At 38.8% G+C, this 21188-nt stretch overlaps 1 protein-coding gene across 5 annotated transcripts in view; it reads right to left on the bottom strand.

Moving 5' to 3' along the window:
* PDE4D (phosphodiesterase 4D) overlaps nt 1-21188 on the bottom strand; it is a 406899-nt gene that overhangs the window by 15900 nt on the left and 369811 nt on the right. The window contains exon 1 of one of the 5 annotated variants that reach the window (XM_050912863.1): nt 5223-5270. The exons of the other annotated variants lie outside the window; for them this stretch is intronic. Within the exon in view, the coding sequence (XP_050768820.1) occupies nt 5223-5270 (48 nt within the window). Of the gene's footprint in view, nt 1-5222; nt 5271-21188 lie in introns of those variants that run through there. 5 annotated transcript variants of the gene reach the window in all.

Here is a 21188-nt window from a genome sequence, read left to right as displayed (position 1 = left end):
AGCTAGTTCACCGGATCACAACTAAATAGGTCCTCGTCTGTCTGGTTGTTTCCTAGTAAACCCTTTTAGATGATGCCCAACTTTGCGATGCTGTTTTTGCTGGAGAGCAACACTACTGGGTCACGTGCCGCACTTTGGAAAAAGACCATCTAGCCACCACTGGTACATACTCTTCAGGAACTCTCCTTAGAAGTTTCCCAGCTTTGAAAGGAGAATGAATTGGTGTTTGTTTGCACTATGCTTTTTCTGCAGCTACCTGACACAACAAACAGGAAGGAATTTTTTTTCCTCCAAATCATAAATTTAATTGCGGGGATTAGGCAGGGAGAAGGTTTGTTACTGCATACTGGGAATCACCTTGTGGAACTTATGGAGCATACGCTCTTTAAAAATTTCCTACTAAATGTTTATTGTATGGATGTCCACAACAAATGGAAGGTGCATGTCAGTCTTCTAATGCAATGTTCCCCACTAGTCTGATACAAAGCCTTGTCTTCCCACCTCCCATCACCCCATAAGTCACCAGAACATAAAAGCTCAACCATCAACATGAAACCTGCAGAACAGTCTGTGTTGCTGCTGAACATGGGTGTACAGTAAAACAAGTCCCCCAGCTTCTGCAAGGCCCTCCTGCTAAACAGCGAATTCAGTGGGAGAAGCCTTTGGCTTTGAAGAACTGTAGCAGCATAATTTCCTCATACTCTTTCACCTGCTGCCGATGCCACAGCAACAAGACTTTAATTGACATTTATTTTGAAAACATCTGGACTAAGCAGGCATTTAGAGAACTGCTTTGATTTTCTAACTATATGACAAAGCCTTACGACCATCATCCACATTGTAACAGATGAAGTTAAAGACCATACGCGGACAGCAGTTTCTGATGCAGAACAATAATCCTCTCTGAGAACATAACAAACCCCCAAGAGAGATAAACAGTGATCGACATGTTCAGACATTTTTGTTGATTATACCCTGTTTCAGTATATCTGTATGTTACTTAATCCTCTGATGTTTAATAACTTGTCCTTCGGAGAAAAAAAATCTTTGTTCTAAGAAAAAAAAACAAACCCAAACCCAAAGGTCCTACTTTTTCCTGATTTTACCTATTTCTCAAAGATTTCATTTGGGCCCAAGTGCACCCGTACGTAGTTGCTGCTTCAAAGAGCGTCAACTTTCCACTTATTTATACATCCCTGCACAATTACTTTATAATGAAACTCTGCCTCTCACGTGGCTCCCACAAGACCTTATTGCAAATCAGAGAAGTCTCCGTTACATCTGTGAGTCAACACTGTCTCAGTCATCCAGCAGATGCCTCTTAAGTGCTTGAAACTTGGCTAGACTGTCCATACTCTCATCATTTGTCCTCTCAGAAATAACATTTAGCACTTTATTCAAAACAAGTCAAACAAGACATGAAACCACCTTGTCAGTAACAGTAAAAGTTAAAGATAATATTTTAAGTAAGAATTTCAAAAATCTGAATGCCATCTACTCTCCCAGTTGAAGAAAATCAATCATAATGCATCAAAACTCTTGTTACTAATAAACATTTACACCATACACTTTAATTATGATACTGTCAGCTCAGCATGCGGAGGAAGCAGAGATTTTTGGCTGATCTATGCATATATTGTATTCTTCCTCAGAAAGAAAGATTTTCCCATGTTAAGACTAGGCATTGTTAGATTGGAAAAATGACACATATATATCCCTTTGAAATATCACAGCCCTTGACTATAGTCTAGGAAATTCCCCCTGGAAATAGACAGGCTATAAAATGTCCATTAAACCAATTATACAGCTCTTCACTGCTGGATACTGATGTCACAGCAACCGAGCAGTAAAGTACCGTCTGAAAAAAATCCTAAAGATATTTTCTTAAGCAGAATTTTTTCATTTAATTTGTTTCTATTGATTTCAATGATTTTACTCTCAGCATGGCGGGGGAGGGGAGGAATCCACAATACAAACACAGGCACAATATTCAAACAACATTAAAAATCTCCCAAAGTGACAAAAGTACTTGTGCACTTTTACCTCCCTTTAAAAACCTAGGAAGTCTGACAGAGGGAGAACTGTAATACATGAGAATAAAAGTGCATACGTTGATGAGACAATAACAGTTTCCCAAATAGTGGTCACCTCCAAAGAACAGGTTACAAATGAGAGATTGAACTTGGTAGTTTAGGTCCTTCTGGGCTGAAGCCCAATGTGTGCATACCTCTGCATGTATACTACTGCTGTCAACCTAGGATAAATATACATGGGGTCTTGGGGGAAAAAATAGGATACCTTTTTGATGTCAGCAAAGGTACATAGAAAAATTTAGACAAACTTTTGCAGTAGCTATGTTTCCACGTGGCAACCAGGGCACTCATACAATCTTGGGAAGACTTTGCTTCTATATTAGAAAGAAACTTCAAGTTCAGCTCCAAAGACATAGTGAAGATCCAACTAGAGTCAATCCATGGCCATGAAAAAGTTTGGGCTGCATGCTTAATATGTATGGAGTTTATTGATTACACTTTAGAACATTTTACATTTTTTGAGTAAAGTTCTTGACTCAGTAACAAAAAGCTTAAGTAAATATGCAGCCTGCAGTTATTTGTGTTGGGAGAGCAAGCATGCAGAATCACCCTTGGTGTAGATGCCCTGTCCTTGTAGGGCCTCTTCCACCCAGGCTTTCTCTTCCTGAATGGGTGATCTGCTGCATCCCAAGGACTGTAAAGAGGCTGCCTCCACTACAACCTTTGGCACCAGCACAGAAGGTGAAGCCGGGGCTAGAAGGTTGTCCATGGACCAAAAGGCCCCATCCTGCCTGTACTTCAGTTTGAGTGTCAATCAAGCTCCAAGCCCAGTGGAGGCTGGAACCAAAATGCTGAAGAGCACCTGAAGCCTTTCATTGTACTGGCTCCCAAACCCACATGGCAACAGATCCCAGTTTCAACCTTTCTGGCTGCCTCTTTTCCAGGTAACATTTCCAAAAGCTTACATGAATAGAATACATCCAAGGAACATTCATTCAATACCTGGAACATTACACTTACATGACTATGTTTTGTTTCTGAAATATCTATCAATGTTATTTTAAAAAAGACATTTGTAACTCAGAAAAGAATAAACTATATTATTTTACTGGATTTGAAAAGTCTTGTATTCTACAAAAACAAGACAAGGAACTTTAGGCCAGCCTTACAAATTAATGTAAGGCTTCTGTTTATGTTGCTTATCAATGCAAAACTATCTTTGATTTTAGCAGCATTCCTAAAACATTAACAGCATTCTTAATAACTAAAGATCTGGGTTGGAAGCCCATGCGTTTAATTAATATCAAGGTAAGGCACTGCTTTTTATACATAAGCTATAGTGAGGTACATATCTCTAAGCCTGGCGTTGTGATAGTGGTGCTCATTGTTTCAAGGAAAGATACTCAATGAAAGCCAGGGGTAAATACTCCACATGACAACCATTCTCCGAAATATAATTACCAGAAGATAATAAAGTACAGCCTGAAGCATACAGAAATTACAGAAATATATGTATAGTAAGGGATATAAACATATATAATGATCTCTGAGACGAACACGCTTCATTCTTCCTTAGAATTTCATAAATACTCTGAATCATTGTTTTGAATGTCATAAAAAGCAGATCATTTGCCTCTCTTCACATTTTTCCTATAATGTGTACAGTGCGAACTCAAAAAGCACTGTACTAAAATTGTGTTCAAGGACTATTTAGCTTCTTAACTAAAATCATTGTCTATAGACAGTATAGGACACTGTCTATACAGAGGACATTTTTTTCCGTGTGTAATCAACTACAGCTACCATGCTCTCTGCTGAACTTCAATTAGCAAAAAATCTATCCATTTTAAAGGCTAAACCTTAAGAGGGAACATTTTTTGAAGATCAGTGATTGAGTTTTTCTAATTTAGCAAGTAGGAATATGACAGCAGCTGCCTGGAATGCAGGAAATACTTCCTAGTAAATTACAATAAATACCTCAATTTCAGCTGAATGGAAAGTAATTTCACCTTATTTTTTGGTACACGAGAAAGGAATCCACCTAGCTGGCATAATGGGATCCAATTTCTTCACAGATGACTGATCAAAATCCGTGAGAATATACTGTAACAATTCTGCATTAGCAGAGAACGGTCACAATGACCTAATTGGACACAATGACCTAATGAGGGTTTTACATTTCTATTGAAAAAAAAAATAATCTATGATAAAAGTAGGTATTAATACAAGCAAGCATAAGAGATTCAGACATGTGTGAATATAATGCTTGTATTATTTTTAGTCATTTAATTCAATACTTGCATTATTTAGTCCAGGATAAATCAGAATTTTCTTTAAAACAGGATGACTTGGAACAGTTATTGTATGTCAAGCATAGGATGATGTTTCTTTTTCCTTTTTTACACACTTGATAACAATTATAAAGGCAACATCTTTTTTTTAAGCACAAACACATAAGTAGGGCTAAAACAAAGCCCAAACATGGTTTTGTATTAAGTGAATTTCAGTTCTGTGTATTGAAAGGTACATTGATTTAAGTCCTTGGTGCAAAACTTTTCCATAAAAGAGACATAAGCTTATTTAATTCCATTTTCTAGCAGTATTGCAGTTTCAAGCTAGTTCAAAGCTGCTCTACATAATAATGTAGATCAATATTAGAACATGACAATTTCCAGTGTTTTAATCAATAAGCCGTCACACACACACACACAGAGGCTACCAAAAAATGCTGCTGGAACATACGGTTGATAATTTCACATTTCTTCACCTATTAAAACCTGTATGAGTCATGCATTCATCCATTATCCTCTGCCTCTTTACTCATGCTCTCTCTTATTGAACGGTATCTCAGTTTTGAGGTTTGTTTTTTTTTTAAATCTTTTAATGTCTAGAAATACAGTTTTGTAGCAATCTTTCTCTAAAAGAACACAAAACTCTTCTGAATTTCTTTGGCTTTAGACTTGGTCTGACGATCCACTGAAGCAGCATTATTTTAAAAGTCCCAGCACAGTTTCTAAGAAAGACTGTGCAGTTCATTCTCATTGCTGAACAAAGGCTTGCTTTTCTGATTTTTTTACTTTAAATTCATATTACTCATAGTCATATCACCCACAAATACTCATGCTATCCAGTGATCATGCAATCATGCACCGCAAATCAAGGTTCTTAAAAGGTAAAAAAAAATCCTACCTTTATGTAGCCCCAAGAAACTGAGAGTAAATAGTTTGCCTCAGGCATTTTTGATTTCTTCTCTATACTACCAATCTAAGCTAATCAGTTCTTTGCTATCTGACACTGCAAAAGACTTCCAAGAAGAAAGATTCCCTCTTTTCTCTCCTAATTCTTTTTGCTGATCTTCAGGATCTCAGCAACTGTGTGCACAGGAGGCATACTGAAATGAAATCCAACCGCATGGTCTTCCGATTGTATAAATGCCATTTGTAAAACTCCAAGCATTCAGAGGCAATGTTGAAGAGACATATTGTACGAGCTGAAGAAATATCCGAAGAGCTAGGGATATGCATATTTCCTGAACACCAGGACTTAATGAATAATGTATGTCAAGATGCTCAGCTGCTGGGAAGACTTGCTCTATCAACAGCTACCAAATAAGGACCTGCAGGGGAAGCCACAAACGATGCCAGTAATCCCTCCCATAGAGCCTAACTAGCAGCCAATAGTATGTCACCCTAAAAGATATAAATCCAAGGGGCTGGTGACATGACGTACGGTAATTTCCCATTGGCCAGTGCTGGGGACTCTCCTGGGCATGGGGTATTTCTTTTTTTTTTTACAGCAAATGCCATTTAATAATGGCATCCCTGCCTGCAACATTCACACGCCATTCAAAAATAATTGGGTTAAGGTCCCCTCATTTCAGCAGCATTTACCAGCTCTCTTCAATGGACATGCCATCCAAGCAGTTAAAATTAGTATCGTGTATACTCATGTGGATTGCCTAGTGGTTTTAATTTTTCATACGGAAGGGCAGTATATTTTGAGTTTTTTGTGAAGAAAAAACAACAGAAATAGAGCTATCAGGCTTCTTGAGCAGACTGTGATGTACTGTAACAATAAAAATGTTTTTGGCTTTTAAGCTATGTAGATTAAAAACTGATCTACTTAGACTATTGGGCCAGTATGCCAGATTCGACTGCTTTTTTATTTTAAGAGATAAAAGCAGTTACTGTTAAGATAAAGCAAGTCGTGTCTTACAATTCCCACTAAACGTTGAGTTTCCATGGAGAAGTCAGAAGTGGGATAGTAAGAGTCCTCAAATTCTCACTGTATTTATTCAAATTTTGCTCCTTCTGCCTTGGCAGATTAATATAATTAATTACAGCTATACATCACAGAAAGAAAAGGGATTAATTGAAAGTGGAGTGTGTCAGTGAGCTGACTCAGAGTATTAAATAAAATGTCCCACCATCTGCTATTCAGAGACCAAAACTTAAAAGGAAGAATGCATTATCTTGTACTGCTCTGTGCAAGGCATATGCACTACTGCAGCAAATTTCTGAGTCTTTGTTCTATCAAAAGAAGGGAGAGTTTCCCAATACGACAATGGGCAAATGTCTAAGGACAAGCTGAATGAGGTGCAGCGATCAGCCAAAGCCCACACTGCTGATTCACTGGAAGATGCTGACCAACAACAGTCATAAGGGAGGTTTTGGCTGAAGTGGTTTCTACTTCTCTGCGTGATGCTACACAGCAATGTTAGCAACACTAAGTGCTTGAAAAAGAATTGAACCTGCAAAAATCAATAGGGCAAAATATGATATTAACAAATTTCTTCCTTACAGGAGAGAAACGTACAGCAATGTGACAACTGGGCACAGTCAACTGATCATCCAGCACTTACGTATTTTCATATGGAAAGCATACTGTTTTCCTTAAAACAGGTAATATAGAAAACATGTGAATGAACACATTACTGATGCATTTTCTTTATAATATGCACAGTTATACCTGTTCTGGATCTATACAGGTAGATGAATATAAAACAATTAAGTTTTGAAAACAGCCTTCGGTTATTAGAGACTCAGCAAGACATTAAAGTAGCCTAAAAAGTACTTCTGAAAAATATTTCTCCTGATTCTTCCAGCTCAGCTTTGTAATGCTGAATATAAATCTTGTCTACATCTGTGTTGCATTGTTTTCTGATCACCCACAAGAGAGCACTGCTGCCACCTACCCAGCATCAACACTGAGAATTGAAAATATGCTGCCTTCCTTCAGACAGCAATTTCAATCATGACTTAGAAAATGGTAAAATAACAGCCATTATACCTCTTGCTACTTAAGAAGTGAAGCATGTGGGTATGAAATTTCAGTTGCAATAGGTAGTATGAACAGAGATTGGAAAGCCAAGGTTTTAAGTAACTTCTCTTACTTTGTTACTTTAAAGGCTGGTTCCTCTTTAAATCTTATTAACAACTGTCCCCAAAAGCACAGAACTTGTTTCAGATAAGAAATATTTAAAATGGCTGCTATGTAAATTACACTACTTGTTTAGCATGTATAAAAAGATCCTCCTTGAATTTTTTTATTCCCCGCCAACATATGCAACAATGTCGTGGTTTAACCCCAGCCAGAAGCTAAGCACCACACAGCCGCTCCCTCATTCCCCCCCGCCCCGCTCACAGTGGGATGGGGAAGAGAATCAGGAAAGAAGGTAAAACTCGTGGGTTGAGATAAGAATGGTTTAATAGCTAAAGTAAAATACAATACTAACAATAATAATAATGAAATATAATAATAGTAGTAGTAATGAAAATGAATATAACAAAAAAAAGGAGTGGGAAAAAAAGAAAAAAAAAACAGTGATGACCTTAGAAATTTATAGTTGGGAAATTCACACCAGCACTGATTTACAGTAATCATTTTGGCTGATTTTCATCCTCAATTCCCAGGTTGGAATGAGTGAATAATTAGCTTTAGAGGAGGTTATGGTGGATAGATGAGTGCACAGCAAATAGCTGCCACACACAACTAAATACCTACAGTAATTCAAGATAAGAAAACAGAAGTTAAAGATAAGTGGAAATCCAGCAATGTGAAAGGGAAATTCTTGTTTTCATATACACAAACATCCATGAAGATAAAACATGGGGGAAGAAGGGAATAATGACATTTTCTACAATGGTTCCAATCAAGCAAAGAATATGGAAACGAGAAAGGTATAATTTGAAATGACAGTAACTGAGTAATAAAATAATTCAGAAAAAAGGAAGTTTTTAATGAGCACTGTTGTGTGTTTTGAAAGAATCAAGACAATGACCTCGAAAGGCAGAAAGATGATGAAGTCCCTTAATACCCACAGCAAATGTTAGCCATTATTTAATCAACAAGCCTGGACAACTTTCTCCACAGGAGTCATAAAAAGAGGTGGCAGAGATCCCAGGAGCTGTGATGTTCAGCTTTAGCAAATTTTGAAAGACTGCAAAAATGTTAATTTTGTGCCAATTAAAAGTTGCAAGCAGGATGGCTGGGCATCTTCAGGCCACCCACTTCACAAAACGTCAGTCCTGGGTAAAATAATGGAAAAGCTGAAATACACATTTTCTAGGCACTTGCTTGATAAAGAACTAAGACATAGGAATGTAATTAATGCCAGTCAATATCGTTTTATGTCTTTGAACATGTAATATGCTTGGATTGTTGCCGGGCATTTGATTCACTACTGTATAATATTCTGCAACAGCACTCCCAGCAGTTGAGAGAGGACACATTAAATGGGTTAAGAATCTGATTATTGACTCATTTCTAACAACCATCAACAGGCTGTCTTCATCTAACGGAACAGTTTTAAGTCAGGGTCTGCAAGACCGGAGACTATTTTATGGTACTCAATTTCTTCATTGGTGATCTGGATTAAGTCACTACTACGAAAACTTCCACAGTATAAAAACTTCCAGAGAACAGAAAAATTGGGGGGGGAATATAAACCATGAGAATGTGGAAGTCACCAACAGCAGCCTCACTTCTTTAGTATGTTGACACCATTCACGTAAAGTACAGTTCAAGGAATAACTGCAAAGATATCTGGCAATAAGGAACACAGCCCATTAGTACAAAACAGTGGACTACGCTGAAGAAAGCAGAAACCCTGAAGAGTTTATACAGTCACAACAGGACATCTCATAGCGATACTGTGACCCCCCCCCCAAAAATCTGCATCTTCTGTGATGCTAAATAGAGAGATACTCTAAACACACCATTCTGGTGACTCCACTGATGGAATAGTGCATACAGCTCTAGTGCCTCTGTCTTCCTAAATGCTGTCATGTACAGCGTGTAGGAAAAAAATTACAAATACTATTCAGGGGATAGAGAAAATGTTTTATAATAAAAGAAAAAACTCAGGCTGTTTAACTTAAAAAGAATACGGCTACTGTATAGAACCATGACAAAGAGGAAATACAGCGTACCAGACCTCGTTCACTAGCACCAAGGAAGCAACAAGAAACAGTGGAAGGCACTGAAACTGCCTCAAACCAACTGAGCTGAAACCAACTCAAACTACGAGCAAGACATGTGGATTAACAACGAGCACTATTAAATTAGTGTACACCAGCAGTGAAGTGGTAGATTCGCTGCTGCTTGGTCTCTTCAAATCAAGAAAAGCAGTCTTTTTGGAAGCTATGTTTTAGCCAAATGCAAGTCATATATTAGTCAAGCACAACCCAGTGAGTTCAATACTTCTACAGTTATATGCAAATTAGCCATCTGAGAGGCAGAGGAGATCCACTAATCCATTTGGCCCCATGAGTCTACGACAACTCAACCTATCTATTGCAGATACTCATTCTAGAAATTCTACCTTCTAACTAACTTGTATCACAAAGGCTGTTTATACATCTTCTAGGAACATGCTCTGCTTGAAAGCAACTTTAAAATTTTAAAAGCTGTGCATTTGTGATGAAATCAGGATTGCAGTGAGTTACCTCAAATGGTCTTCTTATAATTGAAGCAGTAATCTCTACCTCCATGCAAACTTCTGGAACTGTGAGCACTCATATTTCTTAAACTATTTCTTGGTTCTCTATAAAGCTCTGTACCACTGCCATAGTCAGAAGAAAATTACTATTAACCTAAATTTTATTGTTCTTCAAAAAGAATGTGAAGAATTTCACTACTAGGTCACTCTTTTTTTTTAATCATTCCAAGTGCAGGCAAAGGCACGCAGATTTCACTGACATTAGTGAGGTTTTCATCCTTTTATCTGTCGTATTAATGATCACAACCTGCCAGAAGAACCTACAGCCTGTAAACCTCTGTAGAGCATACAGATCAGATGTATGGAATACAAGACATTCAAGGAAAGCTCATTTCTCCCGAGATCCAGAATAGGGCTTCTGATACAGAAACACATTACTGACAGGGACAAGGAAGAGAATTACATCCTCAGCAGCCTGGGAGAAACCTTGATCCTCTGAAATAAAGTATCTGTGTTCCTTTCCGGCTCTTGTTAGTAAGCAAAGATTCCTGAAGGTTCAGTCAACAGTAAAGTAAGATGGCAACGTTTCAGGCTTGAGGAAAAGGATAGGAAGAAGACTGAAGGGCCACTTTGTTGACTCAGTCACAGTACTTTTGAACTGTCCCACAGGAGACTTAGGATCTTGGTCTTTCCTTCCACAGGTCAGTGATGGGTAATATGGGAGCTCCAGCGGGAACGTGCTTAGATTTGAGGGCAGGAGAACAGTGCTTTTTAACTGTCAACTGCAACCCCTGGATTGACTATGAAGCTGCAGTAGGAACCTTCAAAGAGATGTCTGAGCACCAATCCTGAATACAAGTGTGCTGGATGTAGTGCATATTGGTCTAGTAAGCAACAAAAAATAAAACAAAGAGGAAGACAGCTAAACACTTCACTGATTTTAGTTTTCAAGGTTGTATGCATTATAAACAGGAACAGATAGCCTGAAGATATCTCATGAGCCAAATGAGAAGCCTGTCTGAAAATATCAAAAAACATTTTTAGGTTGACCTTCACACACCAGATAACAGCAATAATCACCCAAGTCAAATCCAACTCCTACTGGTCACAAACACAAGACTGTTTTCACAGCATGAGCCAACTCTGTCTGGCATTTATGCTGGCATGTACCCTAGCAGAAAGCCTCCCCACAAAATGGAAAGTCTGCTCAGTGCTGGAAGACCACAGCAGAAAAGAATGGTCGTTTCATGCAGCAAGCAAGGGCGTGTGGATGGACTCAACCGAGCCAAAAACCAGAACTGGTCTGGAGGAAGAAGCAGGACAGCTAGGGACAAGGAAACAACGCTGAATCAACCAGCCTCAGCAAACTTCTCTGGGTTCCACCTCAGACTCCCTGACTGGAAGGAAAGAAAATGTAGAACTTAATTAAAAAAAAAAAAATTAGGAATTTTACAAATACAAGTTGTTCCAGCTGCAGCAATCAGCTGCCACACACCAAGTGAGCAGCAGGGGTGGAGACAAAGTTGGGTCTTGAACTGATATCAAGAAGAGATGAACTCCACTGGTGGCTGAGAAGCAATGGCTGTAATTGGAACAAATCCCTAACTCTTCTGAAGGAGTCTCAGCTTTAAGGATCCTAACTGTAGCATAATTACGCTGCTTTAAAAAGGCTTTCTTGGCAGCCTCCTGCTTGTCAGAATCACATTCATTAAACTCGATGGAATAGCCTAAGCTGTATCATTTTATAGATCTTTTTATTTGGGAATATATAATTCTCATGCATCAAATATGAGAATTTTATGTTGCTGAACAGAGCGAGATGACAATGTTCTTCTGAACTATTTTAGAGGAAATACATAGTAAAACCCAGGAGCTGAGTTGTTTAATAAAGAGTTAGGCTCCTTTATTAGTTTTTTTTTTTAAAAAAAACAACCCCAAACCAAGACTTTCTGGTAAAATACATTAATTCAGTGTTTGTATTTACTGCCCTCTAGTGATAATATAAGCATTAGCTATGAATATATAGGAACACATTAAACTTTTCTCAGACCAGAAATCTCACTATGTGGTCCACTAATTTTCAACCATACCACAGCAGGGTCCTTACACATTGTTCTCTACAACTGCAGTATTGTCAATAGACACTCCTGAGAAATTGCACAAGCAACAAAAATTACACCCTATTTCAACCCATGTTTTAGGGACCACTGGCAATCTTTTAAGATGCAATATTCACCTACAGTTTTCTTGCAGGAATTCTTCTACATAGAGTACAGTATGCATATAATGGTTTCTAAAAAAAAAAAACCTCTGCAGTAAATGGAGTTTAATTTCAACAAGTATTCTGCTGTTTACAATATTCTGCTATATGTTTATCTTCCCCTTAATTCAACGCTGTCAAAATGATGTAAATTACAAAAAAGCTACTGTTAAAAGGTAATTTAGATCAGAGAAAAGTGGATCAGGGTGTGATGACAGCTGCAGTTATGACAGCAGATTTGAGGAGGCGGTTGCCCTAGAAGAAAGCAGTGATGAATAGCTCAGGGGGTTATCTCTCTATCCCTCTTGGCAACTGACAGAATCCAATGTGTAACCACAATCCCGTGGTTTCATCCATGAAAATACTATTGTGAACGGTACCTGATGTGAACAGAAGGCTTTTCAAGTTTTGCCCTAAAAACAATCTTAAAAAAAATACTTTACCTTTACTTGGAGAAATAGAGAGAGAGATAGCACATCATAAAAACACAATACATATCATGTTTTTATGCATACGTCAATATGTATCCACAGTGTATTGATACAAACATACAATGCATCTGCATCACAATGCGAGTAGTTGTGAAACAATAGTCCAGAGTTATTTATACCTCTGGCCTGGAAATGCATCAAACAAATATCCTGGGTTAAGGCAGTATTTTTTTAAATCATACTTAAATTATTGCAATGTTTAGTGGAAATACCTACTCCACTCAGTTAATTCATCATATCAGCATATTTCTCAACAGACACCAAACTGTTTTGCTCAAAGTTTCTCTCTGTATCTATAAAAGATGCTGGCACACAAATCAAATGTGCGCTCAGCTTGCACTGGACATGAGCTCAGGGAACCTGTAGCAAACTGTGAGATTTCATATTTCATATTCTTTGTATCTACTTGATATGCAAAAATCCATCGTATTTATGCAAGCTATTTTAATGTCATGCTTCTCTTGCTATTACTCCTCCAACCAACTTTGCAGGGAACAATCTAAAATCTTTCAAAACACCTCTGGAAGAAGCTACAAAATGCCACCACAAGAGGGCCCTAACCTGGACTCTTTTATAATGATTCATTCCCTTACAATACCCTGGCAGCAATTTGTTTGCTTTACAATAATTCTTGTATTTTATAGAAACTATAATTTGGATGAAAGAGTGGAAAATAAAATAGAAATTATTTATCACTTCACTTCCAGGACTTGCCCCAACACACATCTTACATGAGCTGCTCAGGCTTTACTGTGACCAAATCTCTAAACCAAATAGTTTGATACTCCATCAGAAGACCCACTCTCTGGCCTTCCAACCTCCTTGTAGGAAGAGTCCTCTCTTGGAAGAGCAGAACTGAGACCCGTTACATATGGAAGGGAAAAAAAATTTATTCCTCTTCCCTTAATGCTTGTATTATGGAAACTGTATATATATGGTGACTTGTACAGGACAGTGAGATAGCCATAAAGTCATGGTTTAACCCCAGCCGGCAACTAAGCACCATGCAGCCACTTCCCCCTCCCCCCTCCCAGTGAGACGGGGAGGAGGGAAAAAAAAAAAAAGGTAAAACTCATGGGCTGACATAAGAACAGTTTAATAACTAAAGTAAAATAAAATATACTACTAACTAAGACTAACAATAATATAATAATAATAACAGTAATGAAAAGGAATATAACAAAAAAAAAAAAAAAGAGATAACACCCAAGACAAGTGATGCACAATGCAATTGCTCACCTCCCGCTCACTGATGCCCAAGCAGCTATCTGCCCCTCCTGGCCAACTCCCTCCCCCCGCCGTTTATATACTGAGCATGACGTTTTATGGCATGGAATACCCCTTTGGCTAGTTCGGGTCAGCTGCCCCGGCTATGCTCCCTCCCAGCTTCTTGCACACCTGCTTGCTGGCAGAGCATGGGAAACTGAAAAGTCCTTAACTTAAGATAAGTGCTACTTGGCAACAACTAAAACATCAGTATGTTATTAACATTATTCTCACACTAAATCCAAAACACAGCACCGTACCAGCTACTAAGAAGAAAATTAACTCTATCCCAGCCGAAACCAGGACACATAACAATTCCCAAAATAAAATAAGAAAAAAAAACAAGTGAAAAATAAATCAGATGTGGAACAAAAGAAAAAGATAAGACTTCCTCCTCAAAACTGCATCCATGGATGGCATAGCAACTCAGTCACATCTTTCTGTCCATTTTTAATTAGAGACTGCTGTTGGGGAGGATCTGCTACTGCCATTTCTGGTTTTCTCCTCAATTCTTTCCATTACACACATCCATTTCTGTCTTGGGACCAATGACGACCACAGCCAAAGCACTGCTATCACCTTCACTCCTTCCCCTTATCTGCAAACATAAACGCATCCTGCCTCTCCACCTCCTTCAGGCAAAGCACAGTGAGAAGGCCGAGTGGAAATCTCAGCCTCAGATAGAGCCACACAATTTAGCTTACACCATATTTTGTGCTTCATTGAGCTGCCACTTCGTCATGCTTGGAACCTGGACATTTTCCAAACAACATATTGATACCCACTCCCCGATTCCCAAAGTGCAGCCCCAGCCAAGGATGTTTTGCCAGGGCAACTAATAAATAAAACTGGCAAGTTTTGCTGTCAGTGGAGTCTCAGGGCTGCTCCTATGCTCCTCAACAGTAAGCTCCTACGCTTTATAGACACTTTAACGTGCTTTACAAAAATCAAAGAAGAAAAAATAATCTGACTCCAAAGACCAGTGTGATCTAGTACATGCATCTCCTTCACATGGCTATGCCTACTTCAGCGCAGCTGTGCAGTCTTTCAGTCCAAAGGCGTTTAAGAAGGGTAAACATGTCAGAGGTACTGCAAAGACATAACACTTCAATAATGCACCTAAAATTATGCAATACCAATGTTGAAGGAATGCTGCTGTTAATAAAAAATATTGTGCCATGGAGATATACGCGCTCTTAGCTCCAGCTAACCACCCATGCCCTGCAGCACAGGAATTCCAGTAACTTGTACGTGTTATCCCAGCTACGGCAACCACAAATGCCTTTTCTACAGCTTATTTGCATAAATAAGATTTACAAGCTACATCAGTGTTAATGCCTCATAAGGATACTCGTATTATGGGCTTAGAACACAGTGAAGTTTAAGCCTTTTCCAAGACAATTTGTGCTAAATCCATGAAGGTATTCACACTAGAGAAGCTATAAAGGTAAATTCTTCCAATATCAAAACGCTCCTCTGCAAACAAGTACTTTGTCATTTCAGTATTGTGAAAAGAGAAACAGGATTTTTTTTCTAAAATGTATTTGTAGGAAATTCTAACAGTTCCCTTCTTACTGAATGGAAAAGATTTGGCTTTAAACATATCTGACAAAGTTTTTCGTCCTTTTCCTAGTCCTCATATCTAGTTAACATTTGCCTAGTTAACACTGGCAGCCACGTCTGACAGACATAGTAGGTGAAAAATAAGAGTAAAAAATTCCAGCTTGCCAGCAGTTAGAAGGAGGAATACTGCACTTATTCCTTGATCGCCCCACAGATCTCATGCAACTCTCAGGCTGTTACTCACAAACAATTTCAAGATGTCTAAAAAGAAAAACTTTTGCAGTTTTCCCCTCCTTTTTTCCTTTATGAGGGTTTTTTTCCTCAACATGAGTGTCAATTTGGGCTAAGAAATAAGTCTATAATAAAAGGAATATAAAATGCAGAACCATCTGAATAACTTTTTTTTAATATATATTTATGCATATGCACCCTGCAAGTAAATACCTACCCCATAAATATGTACTGTAGCACAGCCACAAAAGAGGTTTGCACCCACATTGTGCATCTTTGCAGACAGCTATGTCTAACAAATGTGCAAAGACAAACAATACTTCACTCACAGAGCTGTGATGGCACATTCACTCTGAGACTCATACAGCTACACCAGCAAAAACTGAGCTTTACAGGTATTGCCTACTTCACACAGAAAATTGGCTTGCTCTATAAGGACAAAAAACAGCTTCACTGGTATTGCTGGATTAATCTTACTTCTCCTGTAATGTGACATTCTTATTTTAATGAGGTGTTCCTACTGTCGACCTGGCCAAGCACATGCTTTAACAGTTCATCAGAAATCTTGCTGAATGGTTGCCATTTCATACTAAACTAAATGAGTCTTTTAATCATCTTTTTTAAAGCTACAGTCATGCTTAACATATATTCTGTTCTTGTGAAAAAGCAAAAATTAAATATGCCTGTTTTTTTACTTCTAATATATATGAAAACCAAATATGAACCAAACTATTTCCTATCCTTCGAAATACTATTGCTCAGTTTACAAAAAAAGACAGAAGGTAAAAGCCATCCTATGAAAAAAAGCAATGATACCACAGACAAAAGCAGAGAAGTGTGGACTGTGAAGTAACTAACAACACTGCAACAAGCTCAGTACAGCTCTGATATAAACACGCCTTAGCAAGTGCCTGTAAATCATCAACAGTAGATACCAACATTTTGAAAGCAGACTGCAAGTTGTTTCATGCAATTTTGTTGGTTCAGGCTCCAGTTCTCACTAAACCATGGCTGTTGTACTTCTAACTAAAGTGCACGTGATAGTGTCACTGTTCTTTCAAGGAAAAAACTCAACAAGGGTTATTCACCAACTAATATTCATTCCAAAGTACGCTTCACACCTTTCATTTGATTATTTATTCAGATGCTCTAAACATGCTCTAAATCTATGTAGATTCACAAAAAATTAAGATCTATCCATCCAGAACAGGAGAAACAACCAGTCTCATCCATTACACCCTTGTCTCATGCATACAGGGAAACACAGAAAAGTGTAATGCTTCTTTTTTTGTTCAAGTGAGCACTTCACCCAAATGCCTCTAGGTCAAATTAAGCAAACAAGCATGAAACCAGAGTGGTTTCTAGTCCCACAGTCAGGTGTACTGTGAGGTTCGGTTTACCAGTACACATGAGAGATGGAGACGAGATAGCAAAACCAGGCCAAAGGCAGCTCCGTAGTTTCCAGAATAGCACACTTATTACCTGTGTGATTTAAACCCCTCTTACAAGAAGTCTCATTATTTGCATGAGGAAGCTCGTGGTATATTCATGTTTCCTTACTCCGTGCCTACTGATACCAGTAATTTGCCTCTTATCCTGCACATAGGACCCGAGTGTCTTTTTGGGCGCTGACACCTTCTGTTGTGGCGACAGTGCGTGGTGGGGTGCTGCTGCGTTCGGATCACACAGAGCCACTGCTCCGCTCCGTCACCTGGCGCTGGGTTCGCCAGCCGTGGGTGTCTGCATACCTGGCCGGGGTTTGGCAGGTTCAGACCAGGCCATGCTGGGGAGGCGTTGGCCAAGTGCTGGTAAGCACGAGTGACACACCCACACCTGACAGAGAACACTCCTCACTGTCCCATGCCAACACGGACAGGTTCCCTCGGGTTTGGCAACCCTGTTTAACCTTGTGCTGGAGCAGAGCGGGCAAGTGCTCAGACTGTCATGGCCGAGTCTCAGCTGGGCAGCAACCAACAGCTGACAGGCAGCTGAAGAAACAGACTGTTAGCATCCTTCATCTCCAGCTACAAGAGTTTCCACGTAGCTCATCGTTCGTAACATAGACAGGAAGGAACGTACAAAGGATCAGACTTGCTTGGGAGAGCACGCTCTTGCAAACTGAAAGCATCAGGAACAACGACTGAGGGTCACGAGATGCAGCTGGATGCCTGGTTCTTCCACGAGCGTAGACCTGCTGTGTCACTCTATCCTGTGAACATTTTGTTCCTTCTCACCCCACACCGTCGACTGTTGCGAGATGGGGGCATTAACCCAGAGCCACTCCCGTGCTATGTGGCTCACATACCCTCCAGGCTGGAGCTAGTTCTCATCTCGCCAGCTCAGAGCCCATGGGCTATAGCCAGGAACCCTCCCAAACATTGCTCGTTTTGCAATAAGTTTTATTTAAGGTAGCTACAGGGAGCTCCTGAAGCACAACTCCTACACCTATTAAGTCTCCAATACAGTCTCATCACAACAGCTGAAAGGATTTTGTAGGGGCCCTCTCACGTGGGCGAATTTTGCTTCTTGTAATGAAATGAAACTAACACCAAACAAAGCACCAAGATTATCTCACCACACAATACATAGGAGTATAAACATATGCATTTCTCATTAACTTTGTAGAACTGGATTTCAGGTGAGAGGCACCCTTTCAGTAATCCTGCACCTTTTTTTACATTTTTTTTGCATTATTCACAATTGATTGTTCAAACGTAGAAAATATTTTTATGCTAACTTTTCTAGAAGAATAAATAGCATGTAATATATGATCAAGGTTTACTTGCCACATCAATGTACCCACCCCTCAGTAACTCACCCCTCAGTAACGTTACTGTGGGTTGCTCCTGAGCAATCCCAGTTTGACAGAGCACCAATAAATTGATACTTACAAGGAAACAATTTTATTGCTAAATCAGTATTTCCTTTGAAAATGCTCAAATGCAGCTTGTATATAGCAATTTCCAGTATGTACTGTAACACCATACAGTAATCACCTTTTGTAAACAGTTTTTATTCATGGTTTATAACCAGTGAATATTTTATATCTAACAATGGTTAAATGTACATTATTAACAAATTAATTAATATGCTTTAGCTTTGATAATTTAGGTCACTTATGAACTTCTATAGCATAGCAAAGCATTAAAGATAATTTCCTTTGAAATGTAAGACCTCTGTGTAATCAATGATAATCCACCATCACTTATTTTCTTTTCTGAACACTAAACTGTAACAAATCCTGCCATTCATGCAAAATTTGAAACCAAAGGTAGACTAAAAATCATGAAAATAACATCACATACTGGAAACTGATTAGGTTCCACTAACAGAAGAAAAGTACATCTTTAGATTGGGGTATGCTCTCTCATGAACTTGCAATATGGATACAAAATACACAGACATTATTCAAGTAAAAGATCATCTGTTAATCTTTCATTATTACTAGGTATTTTATCAAGAAACAAAGCATTTTTCATATTTCAATCCTCTTAAATAGATACTTTTAAGTCTCTACAAAAATCATCCCTAGTTTGAACATTTTAAAATCAAACACAACCAATAAGCTCTAAATAGATATGGCACCATCTTCATCTTTGGCTTGCATTTTTATTAGTTAAAAAAAAAAAAAGCTGGGAAAATTTGGCTGCTTTTTGCCCATTTACACATTTACATACAATGTTTGGAGCAGCTGGAAAAGCTTTGAGCAGCGCATGAAGCACTGGAGAGACCTCGGCAGATGCAGAAAAACATCAGTCTGTCCACTTATGTGGGGGCTCACACACATGCAGAAGCCCATTTTTGCCATGAGAAGGACAGACACATTAAAAAGGCTCACAGTCTGCAACAAATTAAACTTCCTCCAGTCCTCCAAAGCCCCTGCTTAACAGCTGATTCTACCAACTCTTCATCAAACAGATAACGATGCTAAATAAAACTGGCTATGGGCTCCATCCACAGCCTGATGAAGTAAATTTAAAGACTCTCACTAGCTCCAGCAGGCATTAGATCAAGTTCTCGTTGAATCTGAACAAACTATTCAAATGCCCCAGGCAATGGGAGCAATGCTCTACTACCACCTTTCAGCCCCCTCAATACCATACTTTTGCTCAATCTCTAAACCAGAGAACAAAACTGGAAGGGTGTAACAAGTGGAGTTCATCTGTATAGGACTGTATCGTTAACTAGGGAGGTTGTCTTGTCTGAGGCAAATTCCATTAAAAATGAGACAGGATATAACATAACTTCAGTGAATATTAATTTTCATACTCATTTCATGAAATTGATATGCTTATTCTATTAATTACTGCTTAATTTACTTCTACATGCATAAAAAGTATATTCCTAGCTTTTAAAAAACAAACGTGCTGCTGATTTTTAGACTGTCTTCTCAGCACGCATTAGGTGGCGCGAATTCCCAATATTGCCCAGTCCACTGCAAGCACAACACATATTTTTCCTGACTAGAACAAACATTTACCTTGTCTATTGTTCAGTGTACTGCTATATTAATCACCTCATATTAAAATAACAGTATAAATACATAAAGTCCCAGGTCTGGATTAGAAAGTCTTCCAAGAGCAAAAGAACTATGAAGCAAAGCTGAGCTATTCGTCCAAGTCTGCAAACAGACTCCTTGAAGTCCCCTGGTACTCAAAAGGTGCAAGTCAAAAAGGATCTTATCACTTCCAGTGCTGCCACCTACGAGCCCCTGAGCAAGCCACCCAGCAGACGCAGCACAGGTCAGCATGACTCTCACCGTTCAACAAAGCTACGTGCATCAGCAAAGGCAAGAGACCATTGCCGGGCAGGATGTGGGGTGAAAAGACAGATTGGGGAACAGATAGATCTGTGTAGACCGTGCTATTTCACAACCACCAAGACATTGTAGAAGGAAACAAAAAAAGAAAACAAAAACAAACCCCAGATGACTCCTCCCTCAAGAGCAATTAAGGTATGGTTTCATACTTAGGCACACTATTCATATGATGGGGTGTAACAAGATGTAAGACCAACACCTGTCCTCTCATCTTCCACTTAGGTCAGTCAGGCAGCTTTAGTTTTCTACAACCAGGACACTTCACAAGCTGTGATAATAATTGCAAGAACAAACGTAAAACCCCTATGTACATCAGCATGCTTTTATTTATACCACATCTATAAAATCTAAAAGACACATGAACACAGGAACAGTATCTACCTGGAAAGACAAAAAATTCATCACAACATAGTTATCAAATTCTTTTTCTTCCTGCAGTTCTACTCTATTCCAACAACACAGTTTTATTTTGTATTGTCGTATCATTCCTAGAAACAATCTATCTTTCGCAGCTCTGTGAAACGAAGATCAGATTACAGATGTATATTCCTGACCAAAAAAGAAAAATCATTACTTAAGTTTTAGC

The sequence above is a fragment of the Gymnogyps californianus genome, chromosome Z (assembly GCF_018139145.2).
Source record: "Gymnogyps californianus isolate 813 chromosome Z, ASM1813914v2, whole genome shotgun sequence".
Taxonomy (NCBI): Eukaryota; Metazoa; Chordata; class Aves; order Accipitriformes; family Cathartidae; genus Gymnogyps; species Gymnogyps californianus.
Note: the sequence above shows the minus strand (reverse complement) of the source record. Positions and strands in the feature narration are given on the sequence as shown.